The sequence below is a fragment of the Patiria miniata genome, unplaced genomic scaffold (assembly GCF_015706575.1).
Source record: "Patiria miniata isolate m_02_andy unplaced genomic scaffold, ASM1570657v1 HiC_scaffold_7, whole genome shotgun sequence".
NCBI classification, from domain to species: Eukaryota; Metazoa; Echinodermata; class Asteroidea; order Valvatida; family Asterinidae; genus Patiria; species Patiria miniata.
This window is the reverse complement of record NW_024037074.1, coordinates 19,689,659-19,709,280: the sequence shown is the minus strand read 5'-3', so window position 1 is coordinate 19,709,280 and position 19,622 is coordinate 19,689,659. Positions and strand designations below refer to the sequence as shown.

Genomic DNA, 19,622 nt, shown 5'->3' with positions numbered 1-19,622 from the left:
ATATCGCTAAAGTAGAATCAATTTTGCACGTTTTGGCAAGTTTCCTAGAATACCTCAATTTTTTCAAAAGAATTACAAAAACCAAGGGGTTCAATAATTGGTTGCCTTTTAATTTTTTTTATTTATTAAGTCACCTCTGGTGCTCCGGTTGAAGTGCTTCAACTGCAACTAGATGGAAGCTAGCTATGCAACAAGGGTGTATACAGGGTTTTGTGAAACGACATTTTTTTTGGGCTCTGATTTCGACCAAGTAAATCAGATTGCACATAAGTTGCGATGTCACGAATATTTCATGATAAATTCACTTTGCTTTGTGTACCAAAGTTTTGTTCTTGTTTTTGTTTTGGATTTTTTTTTTTCTACAGAAGTAAACACTTCAGTAGAAGCCTTAGAATTAGCACAAATTTTATAAATGCACCTACTTGCATATTCCATTTGTTTTCACTTAAATTTACCGGCATGAGGGTAATAGCTAATACATTTTAGATATTTTTTCCCGGTTATATTGTGAAAAATAGCTATCGTAGTCAACTTTTATAAACTCAATTAAAAAACAACTCGGCTTAATTTTTGCCTTTGTATCATTATACAATATGGTCAGGTTGTACAAATGTAGTCAATATTCGGTATATTTGAAAAGTCGCGTACAGGATGATAACTTTTCCTAGTTTATTTTTCAATCGTTTTATTTGGACAGTTTAGAGTTCATCAGCATGATATATACGCTTTTGAAGAGGAAATAAGCTACATGTATGTATGTATAGGGATTCCTTTATGATGCAGTATGATGCGTTTCACTTTTGTTTCAAGCACGTGCATGTGTGTCTGTGTACAGTCGAACCCTGATAAAAAGAGCACTGTTAATACAACGTCATGCTTATAACAAGCAAAATTTCAGGTCCCAAGTCTTTGTTTTTCTTTGTTTTCCTTTGTTTTCCAATACTGTTAATACAAGGTACCTGTTATAGCAAGGTAATTTGTAAAGTCCCAAGGACCTTGTTATAAAGGTGTTCGACTGTACCCGAGTTTGTTTCTGCATTCAATAGGGGACGTTTGACAATAGGGTCCTCAATTCCCGAATGTCCCCAATTTGCCGATCATGTACAAAACATATGGGAGGTTTTCCTTAAAAAGTTACAAACAAAAGAGGGACAATAGGGGGTCCTTGTTTGCAGGCAAATACACACTTGGGCGCACATGTTACCACTTTAAAATGACAAAATACAGAATGACAAATATCAAAGAGGCATTGTGATGTTACGTTTTATTAGATTTCTGGAGTTTTAATGCCAAATCCCTGATGCCAAATATATTTTGTTTAATAAATTAAACACTAATCAAAGTAAAGAAAACAATGAAAATGTACTTGAACTTACACCCAGGAATAAGCAAATTGAAATACAAAAGCAAATTTATGGCGTTATTTCATTAGTTTTTGCATATGACGTGAATTTTGCATATTATAATATTTCATTTAAAAAAAAATAGGATTAAAAAGGGCACTGCCAACAAATTTATCTTCATCAAAAAGTTCAAGGTCCATATTTGAACTGCCACTGTGCTTCTGGTGTTTGATTTTATTAAACCGGGACAGTGGAACATTTTCTTAACAGGACACTTTTTAACTTAACACCTGTCTTTATTAAATTCCATGTTTAATTTCTTTCCAAGTCTTAAATCAGTTCCAATGACAAAATGGACATGCACATCAAATTCCATCTTATTAATACAACCCAAACCACCAGTCATAGTTGGTAAATATTTCCATAAATAAGTTAAATATATTAGTTGTTATATTTCTAAGTCAAAATGCATGTTTTCCGAATGGTAATTATTAACAGATGCTATCATGAAAATCAATCAAGCTCTATCATAGAGAATGATTCTAAATAATCAATCAATGGTAAAAAAAAATAATAATAAGTGGTTTCCGTGGGAAAAAGATAACTTGGAACATGTGTGAGGCATTCAAGGCATGTTCTAATACTGATTGGGAAAAATATATATTTCCCTTAAAACAAGAAGTAGTTTTTATCCTAAAACAAATTCCCATTCCAAACTTGGATCAAAACATGATAAAAAAATATTTCATTTTCTGTTTATATTTTTTTGAAAATATAACAATACCCCTGTACCAAGTATAGCTGGGGTAAAAAAATTAATACCAACACCCATTTAGTGGTAAGAACTTGGAAATTTGTGTTACACTTCGAATACATAAAAATACCCTTCAATAAACATGTATTTCCTTTATTAACTTAAGCAGCTGTCATTCAATAATAAGACAAATCATAGGTCCTGTCTCAAGAACCAGAGAACGAAAACTGAAAAAAGGAATGCTTGTTTGCCACTGTTCATTTGATTACCTTGTTACTCGATTTGAAGAAGTATGAGTTGTCATGACATGATTACGAAACTGATTCAATTTAATACATGCCACCTAATCAAGCGGCAAAACAATAGGGGAAAAGAGAAAGCATTAAAATGACGTAATATAAATGTCTTGCCCGCTGCTTTTAAGTTAACCTTACATCTCATAAACATTTTTGCAAGGAACACTGCAGTGAGCCACCATAAATTCTAACAAATGCTGCAGTGACCCACCATACAGCCTATTAAATAACTCCAACCCCTGGGCCTTTTTCGCCAGGATGCATCGTAAATGAAATTAACAACTCAAAATGCGAAACTTCACAATATTCTGACGTTTTCTTTCTTGTGGACTATGAAATTTACAGCGATGGTGGAACACTGCTGAAAAATTGTTAAAAGAATTTATTGGACCAATGCAAAATACCAAACTGGCATATGAAATGAAATGGTCTCAGATATTACGCCACCAACGATAAAATAATAGCACTCTAACAAAATGTACAGAAAATGCAATCAAAGTATTTCATTTTCTGAAAGAATTAAAGCAATTTGCAGCATACCGAACATTATTATAGTTTTTCTTTGGATAATATGAAAATAATTGTAAGTGAACTAAATGTGTTGCTTCCTTCTTTGTTTTGTCTTTGAAACATTAAACGCTGGAATTATAAAAATAGAGTCTCTAGCAAAGGCACTTAGAATTATGAAAAGCCTCACCACAGCTTCTTTTTGTTGCATCTTGCAAGTTGCAATCTCTATCGCTCAAAAGAAAAGCTGTCAAAAATGGAATGAAAGTCAAGACTACGTCTCGTGTCCACGCTATACATTAATAGCACATAAATTACCATCACTGCACAATTGTCCAATACAAGCTTAAATGTGACTTGGTATTTTAATAAACAAAAATCTAAATAAGGAGAAATATGTTCTAAGCTATTCCACTATCACTCAGCAAATAAACGGTTAAATACTTTATGCAGCATGCAAGCATTAAAACTTAGGCAGATACTACCAAAAAGGCACCTTATTGAGACGATTTCATAACAAAGTCATCCCAAAGATATTTCATTTTTGGAAGACGAGACAGCAATTCTTTTATACCCATCTGTCATTTTGTTGGTCTTAGACTTTTTCTGTCGCCATGTCTCGACCGCCATCTTGATTCTGAGGTTCTTCCTTGGGCAGTGATTCATATGGCTCTTTATCCATGTTGATGTCTCCAGCATCTGCTCCATGTCGACATTTACGCAAACATAAACAGGTTTCCCCCTCTGTGGAAAAAAATATAAGAACTTCAAACAAATTTGTTTAATCAACGGAGTAAGCTTTTGCTCCCTCGGAAAATGTTGTTACATTTGCCAGATCATCTAATCAACTTCTGCGGACTCAGTGCACAAGAACCCCTCAACGGTTAGACAATGAGCGTTGGGAAGGGCCATGCATAGGGAGGGTCTTACAGACGTTGCTCACAGCATCTGACGCTCATGAGAAGACACTATTAACCCTAACCTTCCCAATTCCTCCAAAACCCTCTTTGCAAAATACAGGATTTTGCAGGATTGAGGCTATATGGCAAAAAAATGGATGGCTGAATATGGAGGAAGGTCTTGGGACGGCCCTTGTGTTGTTTATGCTCAGCCGTGCATAAATGTAGGCCTAGATTATACTTGAAATCCTCCGCACTGCTCCAGGATGCCACTGGCTCTGCCTCAACGTATTGACAGCGATAGCTTGAGGATTTTGCAGGATTGAGGCCGTATGCAATTTTGACATTGGAGGCAGTTGGAGGAGTTTGCAAGATTGAGGTTGCATCTAGCAAAAATGACTTGGGAGTTTGGGTTAAGGATGTTTGCACATAATTAAAATAAGTCCTGTGTTCTGAGAATGATACACCCTCCCACTGTAGAACTAATGAGTGGGTGACAAAGCACCATCTAGTCTTCATGCTCGGAGTCCATAGAACAAGTTCATGTAAACCCCCCTCTTTCCTAGCCCCGCCCCCAATGTAGGAGGTCACAGGTCACACCGATACTCACTGCCAACTTTCTCAGCATCCTCCAAGCTCTCCGGCAGCGGCTTGCCTCGCGTCTCCGGCAGCAGGAGAATCAGTAGTCCAGAGGAGACGGCGAACGCGCCAAAGATGAAGTACGGCAAGGAGAACCAGACGGAGCTAAGATCCAAGATGAACGGACACAGGATGCCGCTGATGCGAGCCATCATGGAAGACAAGCCCATACCTTGACTCCTGTTTTCCAGAGCGAGAATACACAGCAACAGTTGTTTTTATTAACAACCAAAAGAATCATTCGTATTTCAGATCGGTGTGAATCCACACAGAGGCAATTAGGCTACCTTCATCCCATTGCCTAAAATGAAAAGTTGGTCCCATGGCCAATTTGACCACTCTTGAAAAAATTACTCATAACTCTGTCAAATATTATCAGATCTGGACGTTTGATGTCTCATTTTAAAGTGGAAAGGCATATCTTTCAAACCATACCTTTATTATCTATGTTGGTTACACATTCTACGTCTGGCATTCCGTTATATTTTGTTAGCATTTTTTTTTATACACACTGTATTATTTGTATATAATACAATGTACTAATACAATGTACATATATATCTAAAGTGAGCTAATGCGACACTGAATATTTGGCAAGAAATGCATCCAACGTACATATGTCACAATACTTATATTTAACTCTAACTCCCTAGGGGGGTGTGCAAAGTCGTTTTGAAATTTGAGGATTCAGGACCTATTATTTAATTCAGTAGCACAGTATCAGCTTCAGGAAAGGCAGAACCCGATCTACCTTTTTACAAAGATCAACATGAAGTTGATATCTCAATTTGGAATATTGCAGGAAACATGATCGCACCACCACCAACATTTCTAGCCTCACTTTCTGCGCTTTCCCATCTGTTGTGAGACTGTATCCCAACAGTTATAGGACTTACCTCACTGGTGTTGGGTATATCTCGGCAGAATACGTGTAGATCATTCCAAAGGTGGCTGTGATGAAGAACTTCCCAATCATAGCAACGGTTGCTCTACCAGCCCCGGCCGCTAAGACAGACACCACAAAAACAAGACAAAGTCAAGATAACTTGGGGCCAATGTCATGGAGCTGCTAACCACAGGAATTTTGCTTAGCATGAAAAATCTTCCTTGGCAAAAAAAACAGGATTACCAACCAAATGTTCATGTGATGTATATTGCCTGTAATTGGTATTCAGCTGTTGTTTGCTAAGCATGAACATCACATGCAGTTTTGGCTGGTAACCTGCTTTTACTAAGCCAGACTTTTTTGTGCTGAGCACATTTCTGTGCTTAGCAGCTGCGTGAAATTAGCCCCTGTTGCCTCCTTTAGATCACAAGACAACATTTGTTTAAGCTTATTGGATATATAGATTTTTCATGATTTCTGAAAGACTACGAGGTATTGTCACATCAAAATCCAACATACATGTACAATGAGAACCCTTTGTGAAAAAACCACCTTGTGTCCGGCCCCTCCCAGCCACCTCATAAGGTTTTATTATTTGATTTTGAACGTCTGAATGTCTACAAAATTGTGTTCTGACACAATTTCATAAAAATCGGATATATCATTTGCGCAAAATGTCACATTTTCAACACAGAGTAACGAAAAATATTTTTTTGTGTTCCGTTGTTTTTCATTGACTTTTACAGGAATATGCAAGCTTTCACAGACAGCATCTTGGAATATTGACAAACAATTACGAAATCATTTATTCAGTTTAGCTGAAACTTTGAATAATGACCGAGTCTACCGACTTCATAAAAATCAGTCACTGCATTTCCAAGAACAGAAGGAGGGGCCGAGTTCCCCTCCCCACCCTAGCCCCCCCCCCCCCCCTCTTAACCCAACTGTGCAAAGAACTTACAGAAGAGCGTGGCCCCTATGCAGGCGGCCCCACTGGCCACCAGGTAGACACACAACGGCAATCGGCGTCCCAGATACTGCATACTGAGAATGGCGCAGGTGTAGGCGGGGATTTCCACTGCCCCAGAGACAAAGGCAGCGATGTAGTGGTCCACACCTAGGTCGGAGGTACTTAAGGATATCCCATAGTACACCATGTTGTTGACAAACCTGAAACGAAGAGCAAGGTAAAATAAAAAGCCTCCACAACATGGTGAAAGAATAAGTGGCAAAAACTTAAGAATGGGGGAAATAAAATGACATGTTCCTTAACCTAAATTGAAGAATTTAGGTACACAGAAGTACACTTGTACAGCGCATCCCAAAATACCTGTAACATTTTTTTTTTGTGAGGATATTTGTATATCAATTTAAAGCTTGGAATCTTTAAAGGGAAAATACAACATTTGCAAACTACAGAAATAAAAATACCAAATTAATTTGAAATACATTGCTGGACTGTTAGTGAATGACAGTCTAAAGCATTCTTTAAAATCGTGGCACCAGGTGTACTGTCATTTTCAAGAAAAGTGGTATTTTTCGTATCAATTTCCAACGCCGGTCAGCCGACCAGCGTTGGAAAAAACTGGCTTTTTTAAATACTGGCCCCAATTGACCATATTTAGTTTGTCCGCATTTGTTTGCAATCAATTACACACCTATGAACGGGTACAAGCCAGCTTGACTGGTTCCCTGACTATACAATTCCCCAACGTTTATAAAGTGCTTTGTTTCATCTTAAATGGAGTCAGGGAACCAGACTACAGGGAGATGATTGTTTTTCTTGGTTTTTATAGCATTTACGAACCCAAAACTTCAAAAAAGTCAGTGTAACAAGTTTTGCTATTTATTACCAACCCCCCCAATCCATCCATTTCTGAAACTTACAGCAAAAGGAAATGATGTATATTCCCTTTAACTTTATCCCTGGTAAGTATTGTTTCAATTTTCTAAAGAGTTTTGAAATTATTTGTGTTCAAATAAAGGCATTTCAATAACAAACTCAACCGATTTCAAGGGAAATTCAATCATGCGCATTTTTTTTCTAATTTGGAAATGCTTCATCATGTTCATGATGTGACAGATTTCGTTGCCTTTTACTTTCTGTGTTTCCTTTTCTTTTTGATCCACCTAGACTTCTCTGTTTTTGTTATTTCAACAGCTAGTTGACTCAAGTTTGCATCTGATGTACCGCATTATCGTTTTTCCTTGAAATCAATAGTCAAGTGACAGCCTCAACCACAATCATTAATTGCTTGCTCAGTTGAAAAAGTTGGTAATAAATTGTCGGTAACATTACTCTTTGTTAAGATCCACTTACCAACAGAACAGTATGTTGATGGTTTTGCAGCGCATATTAGTACTGCGAAACAGGTCCAAGTAGGTGTATCTACGTGTTGTAGTATCTTTGAGCTGATGTAGAAAAAAAAAATTCAATACAAATAAAATAGAAATAGGCCGTTGTTGAAAAATACAAAATCATTTGGCATGGTTATTATAGCTTCACAAAGAAACCATTTATCAGTCTTGAACTTTAACATCAAAACCATTTATGATAGCTCTCTTCTTGTTGCATTTTAAGGGAACGAAAATTAAATGTGTTCGGCCCTCTTTTTTTATTAAATTAGATGAGGAAATACATATGTACATCTTGAGAAAGTCACAATTACAACGTGGCCTTCAGGGCCTTCATGGCCTTCGTGGCCTTCAATTCAATATTCAAGTCAACAGAAAATTATTACAGGTATCACATAACTTAAATGTGTGAAATCCACAATTGTAACAATCAATCCATGATGGCAATGTGCATCATTGTGGCCTCATTGGAATTACATGTACATGTGCTTATGCCTACAGCTTGCAAATTACACATGTGCCAATGGAATCATCTGAAGTTCCTAATTCCCAAAGACAAGTGTGTTAGCCGTAGCCAAGTAATTTGTGCAAGGCTGTCTGGTGTCCCACCTTCTCCTCCTGGTCTTTGTCTTCTTCAAACAGCTCAGCTGGTAGCTCCACCTTGTTAACTTTGGCCATCTTTCGCAGAATCTTCTCGGCATCGGCGGTTCGGCCGCGGGACATCAACCAGCGTGCCGACTCCGGAAGGAATCTGGAGAATTTAGAATACAGTTGGTCAGGTCTTATACCTACGGTCTACGTAAAGTCTTGTTGTGAGGTTCAAGGGAAGGCTACCAGTCTGTCACAAGTCTACACAAAGTCATCAAGTCAAGCCCTTAAGCTAATGCTTAGCTAGATTCAAACCAACTGTGACCTCTTTTGTTACTCTTTTGTTACAACTTTTGATGGACTTAGTTGCAATGGGCTCGCAACATTGATGGATACCCCCACCAAAGTCAGCTTCATATGTTATACATTGTACATGTATAAGGTTGTGCTGTTTTGCTCTTCTAAGTACAATTTTTTTCTTGTTTTTTCTTTTTCTTTTTTGTAATAAAAGGCTGTATCCTCTCTGAGTGATCTCCATTTGTTATTTCCCGGGTTTGCGAGATTGCTAATGTTGCTATCATTGTGTCTTTGGGTGTGATCCCTGGCTACATGGCATATACAGGTTTTTAGGGCTTCTGACTAGCGCCCCTTGAACAAAGATACTGACAAAAATAGGGAACCGCCAACATAGGGCTGGATAGCTCAGTTGGGAGAACACCGCCACGGCAAACCGATGATTGTGCACACTAATGGACAATATATGGTGCTTTTCAGGTTGATTCATGCGGGAAATTTTTTTAAAAAGGCACCCGGAACGGCCAATGGGACAAAAAAGGGCACGACTTCTTCTTTAAAAGGGCACTTGTTCAGAAAAAAAGGGCACTCTTTACAAAATATTGGAGGTTAAGCGTTGGTGAAAAAAGGGCATTTCAATGGAAAAGGGCAGTCTTTTGAAAATATTGAGGGGTAAGCTGTGAACACAAGTTACCACACATGACCTGCATGGAGTGTGCACAATGAGGTAGTACAAAAAATCAACATGAATTGAATATATGAACACTAAACTTACTATCCCCAAGCTCTTTTATGTATTGTCAAATATTTTAACCTAAAAAAAAAAATTCTTGATTTCTCCGGTTTGGGATATCTTCTACCCTCTGGAAAAAGGCTTGTGCTTGGGGTTGTGTTTTTTCTCCTCTAACGTACAGAAAGATCCACCTGAATCTTTGCAAAGCCACAACATATTCCTCCATGACTAAGCATGGGTAGCTCTGTTTTCAATTGCCATTTCATTCAGGAATTAGTAATTTTTGCATTGTTAGAAAAAAAGTAATTTAGAACAAAATCTATATGAGGGACGATGATACTCGGAAATAGCATTGGAAGAGCAACTTTAATACACACTCAAGTTAAGGCCCAAAAAAATATAGTTCTGCTTCCAGTTTCCCTATCTACCCTATTCTGACAGCCCCTACCTTAATTTTTTTTATGGGAAAAATGAGGAAAAAAACATCCAAAACCATCAATTGCTACCTTTTACCCTTGACTACACGCAGACGCCTCCATATGACCCCAAAAAAATTGCCAAAAAAACAAAACAAAAAAATCCCTACCTACCTACCCTATTTTCGAATGCCATGTAATCAGAAGCAGAACTACAGGGTGAGTCAAAAAAAGTGGAACCCAAACCCCAAAAAATATATTTCATATTTTAAGAAAAATGTAGCACCAAAAATAATAATGACTGGAAAGCCAACTTCATAAGCTACTTTTAGATAAAAAAAATAACTGAAATTGCTCAATCCGTTCATTAAATCACCATTTAAACCGTTCATTAAATCACCATTTAAACGCAATGACCTAAAAACCTGTCTCGTCCAAGAACAAAAGCAATTTATTGTGTGTTTGACTGTTTCGAACAAAGAAAATGACAGAATACTTGTTTCAATAACTGTCACCAACTGTAGTACACAATATCTTTATGTTATAACAACCCTGGTTAGGCAAACAATATGATTTATAAAATCTACTTTTTAAAAATGACAGGCCTTCAAAACGACTTTGTTGAATATTTTTCACGTTTAAACTGAGATTTTATCGCTGGTGATATATGAAGACAATTGTGACGACGATTCTTGAAATCACAGTTTTTGGACGAGACAGGTTCTGGGGTCATTATGTTTAAATGGTGATATTCTTTGAATGGATTGACCAAAATCTAAAAGTAGCCTATGAAATTGTCTTTCCAGTCATTATTTTGGTACTACACATTTTTTTAAATATGAAATATAATTTTAGGGGGTTTGGGTTCCGCTTTTTTTGACTCACCCTGTATTTTTTTGGCCTAATTACTAATGACTAACGGAAGGAGTAGTATGAATGGGGCGAAGGTCATGGTGAGAGCCACTTGAAGCATCTGCCAATCCCGAATGAGGTAGGCAAAGGGAGCCAGCAGCATGTAGCCCATCGCGTAGTAGATGTTGATGAACTGGCCAGCGAACGCTCGGATGTTTGGGCCCACAAACTCGGTACCTTCGAGATAATATGGAAGAAACGAAATGTGGGGAAGGGAGGAATGAATGAAGATCTGTAGATGGTTTTATGACAAGCTGAGTCGTGCTTACTGGTGATTTGGTTGAAAATGTGAGTAAAAAATGAGGACTAAAAACTGCCATGAAAACATTTTAGAAACAATAAAGAAAGAATGCATGACCATCGCAAAGAACTGGGGTTCTAATACGCGAAAAAATCTACAAGACTACATTCTGGTTACTCAATTACCAGACAAGTGTTTTGTTTTACCACACCAGTGGGGGCAAAAAAGCAAAACACATATAAATTTAAATTTCAAAAAAAAATTGTGACGAGAAGGTCAAAGTCTACTACAAATAAAGGCATTCCCATTTATTGTTATTTTGCTAAAGTAGGCCTAAAACCAAAACAAAAATTAACATCATTTGACTTGGTCATAAGGGACTTGTATTAAAGTATTAAATAATAATAATAATATTAATAATAATAATAATAGTGTCTTGTATAGCGTTCATTTCCGTCACGATCGCAGTTTTTGTCAAATTACACCTTTTTTAGTAATAATAATAAGAAGAAGAAGAACGGAGTCTTATATAGCGCACGTATCTACCAACAATTAGGTACTCAAGGCGCTGGAAATTATGTCAATTATTAAAGAAAGGTAAATAAAGTTTATGAGACTCATTATGTAGCACCTTATACAAGGTGCTGCGGGGCATATTGCAGCCACTGCCAGAAACACCGGGGCAAACCCCTTCTCTTAATAGCGATAAGTGTTACTGGGTTCTTTAACGTGCATTACACAACACACGGGACCTACGGCTTTACGTCCCATCCGAAGGACGAAGCAATAGTGGTAAAGTGCCTTGTTCAAGAGCACAAGCACCATGTTCCCACGGTCAGGATTCGAACCCATGCACCACGGCACACGAGTCGAACACCGTAACCATTGGACCACAGCGCCCCACTGTGTAAGGCAAAGTAAAAAAAAAACAAGTTTCTCGTCCCCGCCCGCTTCCTTTTTGGAGGCCGCCTGGATTTTTTTATTATTTTTTATTTTTGAAAAAATGCAGTAAAAACACTGAAAAAGTCCACAAATTCATCGGAAAATAAATACTTGCGAAATATGTGAGTCGAAGTTTTCAGTATAGACTCTGTCGGTCACTTTGTACACCACATAATATCGACGTGTGATCGCTACCCCTGCGACAAGTGCGAGTATGGCGAGTTCACAACAACTCACCCACTTGGTTCCCAGACCAAAAGATTCTGACTATTCCTGATGAATCCACGTGCCCATGGAGTCGAGACTGAGACGTGAGCGTCAGGAATAATTGTCAGGTCTAGGGAACCAGACTACGTACATGTCTATTGATAGTTTTAGACTACAGTCGTTTGAAAATTCAACCGGAATCTGTCTGCCGTACTGTATGTGGTAAATGCTGACTTCAAAGCCAGAATGCAACCGGTATGAGACTAGCTCACGCTGGAGCATGTGTTTCAAGAATTCGCTAGCGACTTTTGGCGGTTAAATCAAATGCATCTAAAACTGTTCTTGGTAGACCAATACAACTCTAAAGGACACTGTAAATATGTTCAGTTCTCTTGTCCAACTTGTCTTTCATTTTAAAAGTGTCTTTGAACAGTGGAAACACCAACGGTTGCAGGAAATTTTAAAATGGTGGCCATCTAGAAAAAAATAAAAAATAAAAAAAAAAAGCCCCTCTTCCTCCTATCTTTCAAAAACCCGGACGAGAAACTTTTCTTTCTTTTTTACTCGGCCTAATGATCACTCAAATGAAAAATACCAGTCAACAAGCATTCAGTCATGGATAGTATAACACAGTCCAACAGACCAGTACAAGTAATTCAAGCATTGATGATGGGTGATTTGCTATGCTGAAAAGTTGGGAAATGAACCATGACAAAGAAGTTTAACAGGTAACAAAGAAGTTTTATATCTTTAGAGCTTTAGTTTTCTAAATGTCTAACCAGTATGTGGCAAATTCAGACATTCTTTGCGTAAAATTGAGGCAATAAGTCAAATGTAAAGTAAATGTTGGTTAGTTTTCTACCTTCCACAAGTTCCACTTTTCTATAAAATTCTAAACGTCTGGTGGAATTTGAGGGTTATGGTTAATATGTTTTGCAGTAACAAATACAAAACCAACTTCCTGTTTTGTTGTTTTGTTGGTTTTGTGTGGGGGGGTTTCCAAGTCTGTCAAGTCATGAAATTATTTCAAATGGCATATTAAAGATCTTGATTCAAACTTTGTAAAACTGAACAGAAATTACAATACACAAAAAAAATGGTAGAAAGACATCGATCATCAAACCCACCTATTATAAAAGCCATCATGTAGACACCCGTTTTGAAGATAGCCACAAAGAATCGGACCACGATGAAAACAGCCATGTTTGGGGCAAAAGCTTGGGCAATCCCGGCCAAAAAGGAAGTAATCAGGCAGATGAAGAATGTGGGTTTCCTCCCGACCCTAATGACAAAATGAGACAACAAAGCGTCACTTTTAGCTGACGCACAGTTATTTGTACCGTACTCATAAGCTCAACAGTGTCGTATCCGGAGCCCATCACAGTCCATTCAAAAGTGTAGTCAAAAGTAACAGGGGATGCACAATAATTATAAAGAAAAGATAGCCTTGTTTTTTCACAATTTCATTTGGTAACTTTTGCCTTGACTTCGGACTGGAATACTGGATGACTTGTGATGGTCTCAAATCACTGGAGCCTTTCTGCACTGTTGTCAGGAACACCAGCCAACAACACAAAGACATCCGGAGTCTAACATCAAAATAGATAGTGAATTCTGAACGTTTTATAACAGCAGTGAAAATACAAGTATAATTTTCCTCATGTACATTATGAAGACATAGATCTGCATTTTGTTTAATGGATTTGCTGAAAAATCAAACATTATTATGTCAGTTCAATTTAATAATAACAAACAGCTGCACATGCCCACTGGATTACTTTGATGACCAAGATAGCCCAAACCAATTAATGTTGGACACCCATGCCAGACAGAGGAGTCCTATACGGAAGTGTTACGCATGTGTACTCAACATGAATTTCCTGAATCCTGAGTTAGGTTTTATGCAAGAGAAAATTTCCAGATGAGGGTCATTCCACACATTAGGGGTCCAAAAGTGCGTACTTTTCAATGTTTTGTGTCCTGCATACGGAAATAGCTGACCTGTTGTAATTAGCCATAATCCATTGACTTAGGGTTTTTCCGTTTTTTGTTTTTTGTGCGGTTTTATTTTGGGGGGGGGGGCAGGTAATTTGAATGCATTACAGAATGGGTCCTGAATTTGCAAAATCATAGTGTCAGATGTAAAAATTTGTACCCTTTGTGGAATGATCCCTCAATGAAACATTCACGCAAAAAGTACATAATAGGAGATCAGAGCATAGGGCTTTCCACACAAAGAAGTAGGAGATCACAGTGGGTGGGCTTTCCACGGTCCCCCCCCCCCCCCCTCCTATGAATGCTGGTCAAGCACATGTGACTGAGTGCATGTCTTGTTGAACATGTTGAACTTTCTTCTAAGGTCAATTTTTAAAAGAATCTTTATACATTTGAACACTAGTATGCTTCACCTATGGCCTTAAGATATATTCAAGTCACACCTCGTGAACCTCTGAGCTTAGTTACTGAAGCCAGGTGGTGTGTGGGGACAAATTTAAATCCCCTTAATCCTATGCTCGTGCCCATATAATTAACCCCATTATTAAGTCTTTGGCCTTCTGTCAGAAATCCCTTGAAATGAGACTGCCCCCTAATTATACAGCACCTCATCGTGTGCTGTAATTTGTATGGGTTCCAAACTGACTTTACAATATACTGAATGACAACTGAGCAGCATGTTAGCAAGCTGGCTGTATGGAACCTATAATCAAATCATGGAGGTAGAATTGATCAAATGCACCTTGCAGCGCCCTGCACTGGGCAAATGTCGCACAGGGGAGCTTTCCTTTATATGGCTACACAAAGGGACTATAGTTATCTTAGACAAGTTAGGGTAGCACCATGTGAATAACTGAGTATGTGTGGTTCTGAAAAGAACCAGAGGGACTCTATAGTTAGCTTGAGAAAATTTATTCCAACCCTGGCCTAGAGCTCTCCCTGCCATTGTTAGTTGAAACCTGATGAGCTTAATACAGGAGCCAGGTTGGCACACAGCATTCACTCACCATTCTACATTTGGGCCCAATAAATAAACTGAAGCAAACATGTGAACACTACAATTCTTAGTGTCATTGTGGTAAAAAGCTAGCTTAATGCCTATAATCAAATTCAACTATCACTCTCCATAGACTTTGTACACAACCACTGAAGTGGCATCTAGATTCTACCATTCCTAAGATAATATGAGCTGATTACAATCAACATTATTTTATAGAAACCTACGTCATACCCTACACAACACAAGAAAAACAAAACAATATTGTTAAAACTGAATGTTATTTAATACTCTGCCATACTCTTAAACGCTCACACTGTCATCTGATCACTAAAACTATCATGACCTTGAAAGAAAAGTGAATGGCACACACAATGCATGTCTGCAGTAATATACTGTACATGTAGGCAAACACAGATCAAAGTTCAGGAACACAGGCAAACCGCAACTGGTTCCAAATCCATTACATTGATTTATTGTATAGAACGGGAAATCATGCTCTTTGAAACAAATTCAAGCAGCATGCAGATCCCATTATTTACAACAATACCACAAAGTTGTAAAAATAAATGGATTCTTTTCAAACTTACCAGTCAGCCATCAGTCCTATCAGAAATGAACCAATCAACATTCCAGCAAAATAGGCAGACTGGGCATACTTAGTGAGACCAGCTTTGTCGCATACCAGTTCATACTGAAAGCAAATAGGAGATGGTAATCTAAAAATATATTGCAAACTCAAGTTTGTTATGAGGAACAAACAAACAAAACCACTGCCCTCTAAATCTATAGTATGATCTACTGGGGCAAAATTCACCAATCAATCATTTCCCCTTCTTTTATGAAGAGCTTGTATAAAACCCAAAACCCCAGAGGGGCACGAGCTCCTCTCCAAAAAAAAAGGGTAATTTCATTCTAAAGGAAGATGAGAAAAACCCCAACCCTGTCCTTGAAAAAGTGATCACCTGAAAATATGGACAATGACATCAGAGTAAATCAATAAAAGTAATACTTATTAGTCTAGCTGTGAAATTTACAGCAATATATACCTGATGGTTAGTTGTGCTGCTATACTGTGATGTATCATATCCCCATCCAGCATCACATGGGATAACCTGCACAGAGTCTTGAGCCACTCCCTGAGATTGATTGTAGGCGGGGCCACCCTCCCCGACCTCATCAACAACCTCCCCGACCTCATCATCATCACCAACTACGATGGGTGGCTGTGCAAGGAGAAGACTACTATTACCAACCACGTCCAAACCAGTCAAGTTGAAACGTCGGCACTGAGCGTAGCTAACTTTGCCCGAGTCATCCACCTCCCGAGGAATGCTGATATTCTTCAGGAAGGCCGAACACTGATCAGGGGTACCTGAGGGGTACAAGGCAGTGCAGTTGCCCCGGTATGGAGCCAGCTCTGGCACGGTACACCAGTGATCTGTCTTGGCACTCAGGAACACGGGGCTAAAGGTGTGCAAGGCACTGGGTATCGCAACTAAGGTCATGACGAAGTAGATCCGGCGTTGGTAAGTACCAAACGCGCCCACGTGGTTCAAGATGTTGTCGAATTTCATGTTGATAATGGAGCTGGGTCCGCACCAGTAGGAATACGAGTTTCAGGACTATCTAGCCAGCAGCAACTCGGGTTGGTGGCAGAAAAAGTAATTGCACCCCGCTGGCCGGGTCCTCTATATGCAACAACTATACGGTATGCTCTACGGAGAATTGGACGGCGCCCGATTTCACCCTTTGTGGCCCACTAGGCTATAGTATATATGAATTATGTCAACCGGAACCCGTTTATTGTAAGTACGCGCACACGAATTCATGGGCAGAACAAGAATCCGCTACCGTACTGCAGCTGTCATCTCTGCACAGTGGTTTTATATGCAACGTGCACATCGACGCATGTGGTACACTGTAGTACTGATCTCGCAGCGGCCGAGATCAATCGTCAGCGGCCATTGACATGATGGTACCAAACGCGCCCACGTGGTTCAAGATGTTGTCGAATTTCATGTCGGTAATGGAGCTGGGCCCGCACCAGTAGGAATAGTACTCTATCGAAATGATAGCATATAAATACGTACATACATGTACATCTGTTAATTTCCTACGTGGTACTATTATACCAAGTGAACCATGTGTACGTCAACGTTGAAGTGAAAAAGCCATCAAATTCACCTGACGCCTTTAAGGCCAAAAAAAAAATATTCGGTCTCTGGTCAGACCAAAGTTCCGGAATTGACGCGGCCACGCGGCTTTTTATTTTTTTTTTTCATTTTTTTTTTTTTTCTTCAGCTTGGATTGTACAGACAAGGTGGGTACTATTTTGCTTTTTTGGTGTCATCATGTACATTGGCGGCCTCCATAATTTGCCTTGGTGCTTTCGATCATTTGCCTTGGTGCAGTTTCCCATTCCTTGGTGCTCTTTGGTAAAAAAAAATTGAGGAGGTGCGGAAATAGAGGGCGCTGTTGGAGCTACCGCGGAACATTTTGGAAAAAATAAAGATCGACGCGTATGCTTAAAATCGACGCGCGCGCTGACCAGAGACCGACTAATTTTTTTTTTTTGGGCCTAAGCTGCATAATGCACCAAGCCTGGCAAGGCGATTTCAAACATATGGTAAATTTCTAATGGTAGATCGGTTATGCATTTCTCCCACAATTTCCCGGTTGTGTGTTTTATACTGTTTTTCAAAAACTTTTGTGGGGAAAAAGGTAGGATATTGTAGAGTTTACAGATTGTCAATTTCAGATTTACCATATGTAATTATATATTTGTCTTCATTTTCACACTTTATCAATGTTCCTTTTGAACTACTCATCGTGTTCCTTGTATGCACATACATTTTGTACACCCACATGCAATGTGTAGTCCCTATAGTTTTATACAGAGTAAATGACCCTTCACTGCCAACACGCACAAGTCACTGGTCAGTTTCTTAGTACAGCCAAGTTACTTGAGTTGTTTTAATGAACTGTTACTCATTCCTAGTCATTTATCTGATAATCAAGGAAGCCAAGATATGACTAAGTTTTGACTTCCTGTTTCCACCAGTATATAGTGCTGCTCCACTAGCAGTTCCTCATTCTGTTTCAATTCCATTTCCATTTCTATTCTAGTCTATTTCAACCATTCAGTTCGATACAATTCAATCATGTAGTCAGTTCAATCATGGAGGAATCAATTCATTCCGATCATCCAGTCAGCTCAACCAGTTCTCTTTGTCTCAGTTCGCTTTAACCAGTTCAATCAATTAATGTGTATTAAAATATTGTTGTGGAATAAACAGTCACAGTAAACACAGTCCTCAACCAAAGTATATCGACTTATCCATTCCCCAACAATATTAACCTTTTTTTTAAATAGGATTTTGGGATAATTAAATATTTATTTGTCCGTAATGTTTTTGTTTCTAGTTTCAACACGATTTTTTTTCAATCGCTTTTTTCTTGCACTACAAGAGTACGAATGAGACATTTAACGATAAGATCTGCCCGCGTTACTTTGTATTAAATTACGACAGTTTATTTATTTATGTATCATGAATTTGCGGCCCGACAATAAAGTTCCCGTTGGGTGGATCAGTCGGTGCAATTTAGCACAAACAAATTCTTGGAGGTTTAGCGAACTGTGACTAAGTATTCCCAAACGAGCGAACAGGTGGTTTTTAATCAAATTAAAACATGAATGAGAGAGAGAAATAGACAGAAACAAAGATACGTACATCTCTTGAAAGGCATGTATGGACATATCTTTAAATAAATTGAGACACGATATGTTTTTTTCAAGGACAAATGTCTGGAGCCGCGTTGCACTTTCCAAGGGTTAAACAGATTTTGGCAATAACCTAGCTGCATCATAAATTCATCACTTCCGGAAAATGAGACCCCAGCCAAGTTGACTTTTTTTTTTGGCGTGACTTTTGCTGATCTTAAGTACAGCTGTCAGCCATGAAGGGCATATGGGGTTAAAGAGGTTGGGGAATGCTCGAAGACATTTCCGTCATTTTTCGGGTATATGTAGCCTAAGGTGTGATGAAATAGAAACGACTATTGTTTCTGTCATGAAATGAGTACAAAAGGTACTTTTTAGAGCTGTTTTTCAGGTCCTGTTTCGACCCGAACGTGCAATTTGTGTAAAAGTCGTCGTTGGGGGCAGCAAACAAAACATAGTAAATCGGGGCGTAATAAAGGACTCCCGATGCAGCGTAGTATAAACGAGTCCATTACCCCGCGTTCGGGATTACCCTACTCTCCCCAATATGGCTAAAACAAAACTAAACTGGCCTATCATGTTTACTACAGAATCACTTCAGCTCGTGGAAAATCGAGACTTCTAACAGGATATAAAAACTCAGATAACCTATGTGACACGAGTCTGCGTTCCGTGCCAGTGTTTTGCTTTAAAACAGAATGTAATCAACACTGAGTCTCAGTTCTTCTGCTAATTATCATCAGAGAGACAATGGCTTCAACTAATTTTCCGCTTTTTGTGTGCATTTTACTGCAAGTTTCATCCGCATTAGAATCAGACCGTTTAAGTCTGAACCCAAAGAATCAAACTGTTCATGAGGGTGGAAGTGCGACATTGTTCTGTCAAACTAACTTT

General features: G+C 38.6%; 1 protein-coding gene across 1 annotated transcript; it reads right to left on the bottom strand.

Annotated features, from left to right (window-relative positions):
* Positions 1-1,238: 1,238 nt before the first annotated feature.
* LOC119746274 (organic cation transporter protein-like) lies at positions 1,239-17,183 on the bottom strand. The gene is made up of 11 exons (XM_038223118.1): positions 16,987-17,183; positions 16,054-16,541; positions 15,595-15,698; positions 13,140-13,294; positions 10,631-10,799; positions 8,289-8,430; positions 7,645-7,736; positions 6,286-6,494; positions 5,335-5,443; positions 4,410-4,618; positions 1,239-3,644 (listed from the first exon to the last, which is right to left on the bottom strand). Exons 1-11 carry the CDS (start codon positions 17,024-17,026, stop codon positions 3,496-3,498), a joined length of 1,866 nt encoding a protein of 621 aa, XP_038079046.1. The 5' UTR covers positions 17,027-17,183; the 3' UTR covers positions 1,239-3,495.
* Between the last annotated feature and the right edge of the window lie 2,439 nt (positions 17,184-19,622).

What these genes read in the sequence shown, in the direction of transcription:
- LOC119746274 (XM_038223118.1), bottom strand. Translation starts at nt 17,026, where the DNA reads ATGAAATTCGACAACATCTTGAACCACGTGGGCGCGTTTG. An exon ending in GCAGCACAACTAACCATCAG is followed by an intron (nt 15,699 to 16,053) that starts GTATATATTGCT and finishes ATTTGCTTTCAG; the next exon opens with TATGAACTGGTATGCGACAA. An exon ending in GGATGCTGAGAAAGTTGGCA is followed by an intron (nt 3,645 to 4,409) that starts GTGAGTATCGGT and finishes TTTTTTCCACAG; the next exon opens with AGGGGGAAACCTGTTTATGT.